General features: G+C 39.0%; 2 protein-coding genes across 3 annotated transcripts in view; one reads left to right on the top strand and one right to left on the bottom strand.

Moving 5' to 3' along the window:
- Positions 1 to 927, top strand: part of LOC138045427 (uncharacterized) — a 27,337-nt gene extending 26,410 nt beyond the window's left edge. The window contains exon 2 of the transcript XR_011131581.1: positions 478 to 927. The gene's annotated coding sequence lies outside the window, so the exon portion shown is untranslated. The remainder of the gene's footprint in view (positions 1 to 477) is intronic.
- A 2,103-nt stretch (positions 928 to 3,030) lies between these two features.
- LOC138045430 (myb-binding protein 1A-like protein) overlaps positions 3,031 to 10,000 on the bottom strand; it is a 37,535-nt gene continuing 30,565 nt past the window's right edge. The window contains exons 7-9 of one of the 2 annotated variants that reach the window (XM_068891937.1): positions 5,573 to 5,715; positions 4,061 to 4,198; positions 3,031 to 3,331 (exon numbers count right to left, since the gene is read on the bottom strand). In XM_068891937.1, the coding sequence (XP_068748038.1) occupies positions 5,653 to 5,715 (63 nt within the window). In that variant the 3' untranslated portion in view covers positions 3,031 to 3,331; positions 4,061 to 4,198; positions 5,573 to 5,652. The other variant, XM_068891938.1, reaches the window with a different exon arrangement.

Genomic DNA, 10,000 nt, shown 5'->3' with positions numbered 1-10,000 from the left:
ATTTGGACACAACTGGCTTTGCGATGTTATACGCAAAATCATAAATAAAAATAGAAAAAGATCATTCGACGACTTATTTGTCGCCTTTTTATGGCATCTGTTTGGAACAGAATGGCAGCAAAGCCATCAGATAAGTGATATTCTTTGCCGGTGGAAAATATTGGTTTTATTCATCAGCCGGCCATAAATGTAAGTCTAGAGATGTGGGGGAGAGGGGGGGGAGAGGGGAAGGGCGTTACAGTAAGGGGATTGGCCCGACTGGTTAATCCGTGCTTTAAAATTACAGGGCTCGAAATCAGCGGTCGTCCGGTCGTCCGGCTTAACTTTTTAAATTTTTATGAGCATTTGAGCAGTGTACTTAAATGTGTAGGTTTTTCTAACGGGCAACCAAGGATTCATCAGGGCAACCAAATTCACGGGTTTGGTTGCCTGGCTTTTAAAATAGGGACAACTTAGATTTTTTAATTTTATTTCTAGCACTGTAAAAAGATCTGTTATCAAGGAAAACCTTGGATCACACAGTTTGCAAAAGAGCATTCTTTCTAAAGGAGTTAACAGTGAGCGTCTTAAGGCAAGAGATTCTTACTTAATGTTAATATTTTACTACGAATGAAGATACATTTTTAAATGTTTATGATTCCTTGATTTGTAGCTCGAATCTTTGTTTTTCAAATCGGAGAATATTCTCTTTATTCAGCGTATGCTAGTCAAGACAACGTAAATTCATCAAACAAACACCGGTTTAAACGGTTAGCGCTCATACGGAAGTTGAATTTTGAAGCAATTGTGAATTTTTAATTCAATTATGAAGCAATTTAGTGTTTCACTGCAATGCTGACGCAGCGCCATTGTTTCCAGCGGTCTGTCGGAACTGACTTTGCCCGGAAGTTATTTTTGCCCCATAGCCTTTATTGCTACTCTTAGCCGGCGAAACCTTGGCATGAGAAACGAAGGGGTCTGGGGTCATGGGATTTTTGAATTAATTGGATTTTTTTAATTGGCTGTTTACGTGTTAAAAAGGGTTGACCGGCCTACACGACTCCCTTGTACGTGGGCTATTTCTGTTGTACGTGGGCGTTTCTGTTGCCTTTCTTATGGTTTTGCTCTCGATCTTGAGTACATATTTCAATGGACGCCTCTTTTAGGCGGTTCCTGTAGAATTCATTTAGCAATGGTTTTTGCCCTATGAGGCTTTACATTTGAATCTCTATACTGCTGTGTGATACGTTTTCTTCCAAGAAAACATTTGGTGTCGAAAATAATGTTTTTAGTTTCTTTGTGTTGATCTTCTCAGCAGTAATGTGAATGTGACCTTATGGCTTCACGCTTTTGCGCCAATTTAGTTCTAGGCTCGACCGATATGTTTATCGGCGGTAGAAGCGAGTGATCTTCTGGGCTGGTGCTGCATGGAGAGAGCTACATTCTGACAACCACTTTGTTAAGAAACTTTTTAAGAAAACTGGATGTTTGATGACAGTGAATGGAGATGATAATGAGAAAATCAGACCGCAGGGGCTTGAGCCCTACACGTTCTAGGGACAATCATGTACAAAACATCTACATTGATGTGTCCATTTAATTTGATCAAATGTAGATTGACATTTGTTTACTTCCTCAAATTTATTTATTTTTATTCAACATACACTATATACTGTAAATAGCCAAACATGTTTTGTTCTGTACAGCATGGAATTGATTGGTAAACAAGGTAGGCATATTTTTCCTGTTGAAATTTGCATGGTGATCATACAACTGTAAATATGGTCAAGCCCATGATACCAGACTTGTTTCGACAACAAGGCTTGACATTTTTGTAAATGCTTTACAATTATAGCATATTAGTATTATCCATGCATGGGACATTGAAACAACGAAGTAGAAAGATGGGGTCAGCGTCAGCGTGCTTGTTTTTGTCCTGTATGCCCGTTATATTCCAAGTGTTTTTTACGGAGTTGCGCGAGAAATGTTCGAAAATTGAACAATCGAAAATTTCGTTGTTATGTAGCAAAAACTAAGAATAGTAAGGACATCTAGGGCCTAATTGTTTGTCTGGGCTATAATCTTTCATAATAGTGATTTCAAATTGCCTGATCTTGCAAGTAATGTAAGGAAATTGGACCACTACGTCATCAACTCACCCCTCTCTGGCTCTAAATGCAGAGTTTCACATCATTTATATATAAATGAACTGCGGATATGAAATCAAGTGAAGCTATGATCTTCGCAGTTATGAACGCAATTTTTACAAAACCATTAGAACCCACAAATGACCAGCTCCCAACGTCAGTGGCTTCATAGCTCAGTTGGTTAGAGCGTCGCACCGGAATCGCGAGGTCACGGGTTCAAACCCCGTTGAAGTCCTGAATTTTTCAGGCCTCACTACGCAATTGTAAAAATTGCGTTTATAACTGCGAAGATCATAGCTTCACTTGAAAGCTCATTGTCAAGGCAAATACTCGCGCTCATTGAGGACGTAAATTATGCGCAGTAAGGATGCGAGGAACACCCTAAAAGGGGTCAACTTTGCTCTTATGAACATTTTTCACGGTGTTTTTTCCAAATACTCCATCACCGTTTTTCCCCAGACATCAGTGATTTTAGTGCTCCATAAGGAATACTTGATCACTTCCAGCCTATGGGTAATCCACTGTTCAGATTTGTCTTTTATTTTCAGTCTCGATGCAAGATGCCTCTCCGTTTGCCAATCTTTGTATTATTGGTGGTTACCAAATTATCCATCATGCATCAAGCGCTTCTTGGGCATGCGTACAACACAATCGTACTCGAGGAATACCCATCATGTTTCAAGAGCTGCATAGATCCCAAGTGCGCTAGCTGCAACTGTACTACGACTTGACTTCAAACCAATGTGAGCTAAGCAGTGCGACAAAAAAGGAGGCGCTGGATAAACTTGTGAAGAAGAACTACTTCATTTACACAGAAAGACTCAAATAAACTGCTCACAGATTATGGAAGGCTCTTCATAGCCAGTTCTGAAACAAAAGTCAAGTTTGAAAACAGATTCTCGTCTGTTTTTAACACTTTATAACTGTTTTTTATTTGATTTGTTTCCGCTAAATAATATCACTTAGGTATAAAGCGCGTTAGTATATTGGCTAGTTTGGTGTCCCAAGGCTGTATAACTACATGAGATACATACAATATAAAAGAACAGAATGTTACATGCTTTTTGGAATGCTTGCGACTTTCGCTAAGCAAGTGAACCTACAGTAAGTTCTCGTGATTTTCAGTACAAGGTATATTTTTGCCTTCGTTGAAAGATACTTCTTCCTTCGTCCAGTACCGAAGATGATCAAGAGCGTTGAGCCACCTGTAAGAAATATCAGCAAGACTTGAGGTTTAAGCAGCATTTAGGTTTACAGAGTTACAGACAGAGACAAACGGAGACTGAGAGGGAAGGGAGGGACAGGGGTAGGAGGAATACGGGAGGGTAGGAGAGCGGGGGAGTAGAGGGCAGGAAGTGGGAGTTCTAAAAAGGTGGGAGAGAAATAATTTATTAGGGGTGGGAGAAACGCGATAACATAAGGGAGCTCGGTGAAAAAAGTACCGGAGGCGGGAAAACAGGGGACGGGATGCAGGATATTTTGAACCCCCTGTCCCCTCCCCCTCAACACGACAGACAGACAATAGGGACGAACTGATGGATACCATTTGCTTACTTCATGTACTATTTTTAATTCTACTTATATTTTTTTATCAAATAGTTTTTCCTCTTTGTATAATTTTATTTTTGCTCACTGCGTGTTATGTGTACGTGTGTTTGTCTGTGTTTTTGTACCGACCTAAACTAGTATTATCGGTTTTGTTAAACTTGCTGCTTGTCCTCTTTAACTCTATGCTTATTTCAGGTAGCCAGTCCTTTTTCTCTTTTTATAAATAAATGAATTAATTGTCTGTGAGGTAGCTAAAAGGGGAAGATAAAGCATGTTGTTGTTGTTGTTGTTGATGGATGGAATGATGGCTAATTGGATGGATAAATCGATAAATAAACAGAAGCAGAGAGACAGGGAGTTGTCTTATGAAGGGAAACGCCTTATACCTTTTCTTTTCCTCTTCATCCTTTGCTCTAATCTCGAAAGTTCGCTTGGGTGTCACCACATTGAAACACGACTTCTCACCGTTTCCTTCGGAAGAAGGCAAGTCCTGAACTTCGGTGATCTTTTTTATGTCAATGAATCTAAGGAAAAATGATGGGGTACCAACGAGAGTGACATCATCATCATCATCATCATCGTCATTATTCTTGCAACCAAAGGACGCATCATGCTTCTTAAGAGATTTCCGTGACCAACACAGGCTCTGGGGACAGGTGGTAGTTCTTCGCCCAGCCTCCACCCAACTCTGGGATGAGTGTGAAGCTGCAAACTACAGCACAGGGGACTCCTTACTTTTTCGGTAAGGGTGTGTGTGTGGTTTTTTGTTTTTTTGTTTTTTTTTTTTTACTTTAGACTACATTTTATGTTTTAGGTGTGGAGGGAAAGGAGATAAGGCCAACGGGCATGGTGGTTGGGGGGAAGGGGTGGGTGAGAAACAATAGCGTGAATAGGTTTTTTTTCTGGAAAACACGCATTTCAAAAGGTAAGGGATTACTTGTAGCCTATACTTGTCTCGGTGTCAGATTTTCCAGCAATGAATGCGTGCCTCACACGGTAACCAGATCTAACGCGTCCAGTCACAAAACTGGTAAGCGAAAACACGAAGAAGAACAGAAGACTAACCTTTTTTGCTAATCCGGCACGAGTAAAATCAATCTCTTCACACCTCATTAGTTTTCTAGTGAGTCCCAATATGATTTATTATACTCAAAAGACTTAGGCAAAAAAGTATTATCTATGAGCTTTTAAAATCATAATCATCGTCATAATCATTATTATTATTATTATTATTAGTTACGTTTAAGGAGGCTCCCTAGAGTTTTAGGGCCGCGCGCAAGCTGGGCACTAGTATGGCGCGTAAAGCCTGAATCGTGCGTGTTTTTCTGATATTTGTGACGTCAGCGTGGCCAAATCTGTAATATCAACTGCTAATTTTCTCGTGTTCACTTCGGTAATTTTTTTTGAAATTGGCTCAGCTCTAACCACATACAGTTCCTATCAAATACTCAAAAATTTGTTAAAATCTGTATTAGCTAATCCAATATATTTAGAAAAATGACAAATTACAGAATATTGGCAAAACCGTCTAAACGACCTTGACTTTTTGCCACTTCAAAATGTCAGGCAATATAATTTCCATAATGTGGCAAAGAACAAAAAAAATTTCACCGAAGAAAAGTATAAATATTAAGAAATTTAGGTCAAAACAGAGAATATATCTCCCTGTCATTCGATGTAATGTTGCCATGGTAACGGCCATAATCCAAAAATTGACACCAAAAAAATAAGCCTTATTATATCGGTACCCATACTGGTAAATCTCTATAGGGAAAACTTCAAGAGAAATTAATTAGGTTTCTTTTTGAAACTCGTGCCTTGTAGTAAAGGTATTCGCAAAAACTCTAGGGAGCCACCTTAATCGCTGTTAACAATGGAACATATTTTGTTTTACCTACCCTCTGGGAATAGCATTGTCCCCACGCTTGCGGTAATAATAGAGCCTGCCGTCGTTGCTTGCTGTAAACCAGCGGTGTCTCTACATTCTACCTGTAAGTCCCAAAACACCACGCTTCCATAACATTCCACTGATGTGATTCAACTAAGTAGGAAAGAGGACATTAAAAAACAACTGTAGGCCATTGAATAATAATAATAATAATAATAATAATAATAATAATAATTGAGAAACGATAAGGTCCCCCAGGTTATCCATTGGAATCTCAGCGATAGATGTGGTTTTGAAAGGACAACAAAATGGTATGACCACGAACCCGACCCAATCCGTTGTTCTGAGAAGCAAAAACTTTTGTGGGATTTTAAGATCCACACAAACCATCACATTGGACACAACAAGTCCGATATCGTGCTCCTAAATAAGGAAGAGAAATCATGCATTATAATTGATGTTGCCTTGTCGGAGACTCCGTAATTCGATTAGGCCAAAGCACCATTGATTGACATAACCTAAATGAACTTTCATTGATTCTCACTTAGCAACGACCAATAAGATATTAGATCAAGCGATACATGAACATATAAGTTTAGGTTTCCTTTTTTTAGAGTTAGAGTAGTTTTACACACCCGTTGTAAGACAAACACGAGAGGTTTATTAAACGCTTAGTTATAAACTCAGTCGAGTTGACTGATTGAGAGAGAGTTCGATAAGCTGTAATCTCTTGTAAACAAGGCAAAGTTTACAAAAGCCTGCCCATTCGACACAAGAGTATTAAGCAAGGCAAGAGAGAAGATTGATAATTACTGCGACTTGAAATATGAGATCAAACGAATCTGGAACTGCCGTTCAGTTCAAGTCATCCCAATAGTAATTGGTGCTCTGGGAACAGTTTCGAGAGGATTTGAAATGCGGCTGAGACAGTTGGGAATGCAATATTGCATGGAAATTTTACAACGAATAACCTTGCTGGGGTCAGGCAGAATTCTCTGAAACACTTAATTATATTAAGGACTGAACAGATGACATGGAGTATCCTAAGCCACAGGCTGTGTCGCGATACTCAGTAACATTTCCCGCATTACGTAGTGATAGACCTATAATAATAATAATAATAGTTCCTTGGCGGTAGGCTCAGTAGATACCCAAACAACACTTCCACTTTTCAGCTAACGCGCATCTTAATTAGCTAGGATATTCATCTAAACCCCGGCCCAAACACAGCTAAAACAAGTTGCCCCACTTGTTCAAGAACGATGGCCCGCAAATCACCGCTTGTTGGTTTGTAACTCTTGTAGAGGCGAATTACATATCAAGTTTGGTAAAGTTACGCCTAAACAATCCCATCAATTACAAATGAACAATCCAATGAAGTGGTCCTGTCCCGGATGCACTGAAGTTGTTACTTCACAATGCGAAACGAACTTGTCAGCTCCTTTCGCCTCTGTCGATAATTACTGGCTTGCCAGTATGGCAAACCAGTTGGAATCTGTGTTTAGTTTCGTGTTTTTTAATTTTTTTTTTCCGTGTCGGTAAAAGTCTTGCCTGTCACTCCCCTGCTAAGTAGTGGCTTTGAACATAGAGTCTTGTTTGTGTATTTTGTTAGGTTTGAGGGGGCTGGGGGAATACGTAGATTTCCTTGGTGCACACAGATGAACGTTTAATTATTAAACCCGCAATGGCGTCGAAAGTCGTGGTAACGGTGATGGCGTTTTAGTGGAAAAAATATATCTTTATGAGATCAAGAATGGAACGTCAATTGAAATAACGAAACAGGCGGGGAAAATAAATATCTGGAATCTTAAAAGCGACGAGGGATGGTCTTCGAGAACAATTGCGGTCGGATATGAGAAAGTGTGTCTTGTTTCTAATCTTATTTTATAAACTGTGCTGGTATGTAGAACACTGACAGTAAGTGGGAAATTGAGTATAGGTGTAAAAGGAATCGAATGTCTTGAATGTATCACAGTGTTTACCGAAGTGGCATCTCATTTGTCTGGCAATTGGCATTTAATTTGCAGTCAAGCTGTACAGTTTTCAGGTAAAAAAATAATTGAAAATGTGACAGTGAAGAATTATTGGAAAGAAAGGTTGTTGTCTATTTTGTGCTTTGGAAAAGGTTCTTTAGGAAAGAGTTCAATCTTGAACTGAAAAATATATTTATTTGCATATCGTATGGTTTGTGACACGAATTGTTTCTTGTTTGCACGCACGGAATTGGAATAGAAAGGTGTTTTTTTGTCTCCAATAGTAAATATTTAGTTAGTTTCAATAAATTTCATGCTGGAAAAGGTTTTTGTGAGATGTTTCAACTGTTGTGATTCATTGTGCTGTGTAGTATTCGAGTTTAACTAATTTGCATAAGTGAGTTGAAATTTAATACGCATTAAATAAAGATGACAGGAATTTGTAGGCATGAACGTTGTGGCAAATGATTACAGCTGGCGATCGTTTTTAATTAAGGTCAGAAAAAGATTTCAGTATAGTCACTCTTGTGTAAAATGAAGTTATTGTTAACTTGAGAAAACAACAATAGGGTCGTTTATACGAGAGAAAATAAGCCGCGGCTTACTCTGGACGCGGCGTACATAATACGCGAAAGGAACTATTTATACGAGTATAAACTCCCAGGCCAGGATAAGCAGGGGCTTGAGAAAGCTGTGAACGTAGATTTTGCATCATTTATATGGGCTGTTCGCGTTTTATTTTCTCTCGTATAAACGGCCCTTACATTTCTTTAACTTTTTTAAAGAGAGAGATTTCGCGCAAATTTTATTTCAAGCTATTCAGTTGAAATATTATTTCTCGCCATTGGCTTCGTTTGCGTGATCATTTACTGGTGTTGACATTTAGGAGGTAGTTGTTTGGTTCTAAACGAGTAGGAATAAAACGACCAGGAATGACCGAATTTTAGTGGGTGTGCGATAGCAACACGAGACAGGAGTCGAGAGATTCTAACGATAGACAGATACTAACTAACCCCTCCTGAAAGAAACGAAGGGAAGCAGGTGTTGGTGGTTTGTGTGAATTTATAGCACTAAGTGGATAGTGTTTTGATTAGGCAGCTTCAGAGACGTCCTTCTGAGGAAACAAGTTGTTAAAATAGCTAATTGTGATTGGAGAATTTCGATCCTAAGTCTAATAAGTATAATAATGCCTTTTATTGACAGGCAAAACCATATGATTGAGCGTGATCATACCAAATATCATTTGTTTGCGCGATCAAGTTGTGGCGAAGTATGTAGCCCATGACAGTATGTCGTTTGTGAGCATATTGCTTTTTGTTGTATTAAGCTTCTTCCTCGGAACGCTCAAACAACTCACTTATGCACACGCCGTTTGCGGTAGACCCACACTAAAAGATGCTGTTGAGCGATTGTTTTGGCCGGGGTTGGTCCGCAAACTGAAAGAAAGTTTATATGTTGAGAACAAATGTGTACTAAATGAACAAATATGTGAAAATCATGATATGAACTGCACTGCAACCAAATGCCAAAGGAGATAAGCACAGAACTGTGAAAGTTTCCTGAAGAAGAAAGTTCCTGATCTTAAAGTTAGTGCAAGCGGTATCGAGTCGCAGAGATGTACGCCTAGCCGGATGCCTTTAGTTAAATTTTCGATTTTTCAATTTACTTGAACGTAGCAAAAATCTCCCAAAATGTTTGTCGCTGATCGTAACTTTTTATATATTCACGGTTCAAAATTAATGTTGTTTTCATGTCGTAAATATTTTATTCTCGATCGACCGTCCGGGAAACTTCCTTCTGCTCTTTCTGAAAACTGTGTATCAATATTTATTTGCTTTTTCATCAATATTTGTTTTGCATAAAGCAAGCTACCAGAATCTGTACCTTGCTGAGTTCGCATTTGTTAGCGTTAATAGTATTTTCGGTCAGATGTTTCTGTTTTTTATGAGGGGTTTATTGCTTTGGTCTCCCATCCCAACACTAACCCCGCGAAACAGGGCTTGACTTCAGTGAAGTTTAGTATTACAAAGTTTTCGGATGCTCATAGGGCACACTTGTGGTGAAAAGAAGTTGTGAGGGAACTTGAAAATTATCAACATGTCAGCCCAGAAGCCAATGTTTCTCGCTTCTCTTTTATTTGTTATTCTTCAGAGACTGGAATGCTGTATTTCAATACCACACAATTCAGTGCCTTCTGATTTTCTGTAGCACGTACCACAGGCAAGCCAGTGTATGCTTCATAGAAGCATCTAGTTTAGCGTATTTTACGGAGGATGGACTTGACGAAATTGACATGACAAGCCAGCATAATGAACACGAAACTTCCAGTGGTCTTTCTGATTCAGTGAAGCAGCAAGAATCCGGTTCTAACAAAGAAGAAAAGTTAACTATAGCGCACTTAAATGTGTGCATCTTGAGGGCCAAGATGGAAGAACTTAGATGTTTGCAACTATTGTGCAGATTTG

This window comes from Montipora capricornis, chromosome 4 (assembly GCF_036669925.1).
Source record: "Montipora capricornis isolate CH-2021 chromosome 4, ASM3666992v2, whole genome shotgun sequence".
In the NCBI taxonomy this organism is placed as follows: domain Eukaryota; kingdom Metazoa; phylum Cnidaria; class Anthozoa; order Scleractinia; family Acroporidae; genus Montipora; species Montipora capricornis.
This window is presented reverse-complemented; position numbering and strand designations above follow the sequence as displayed.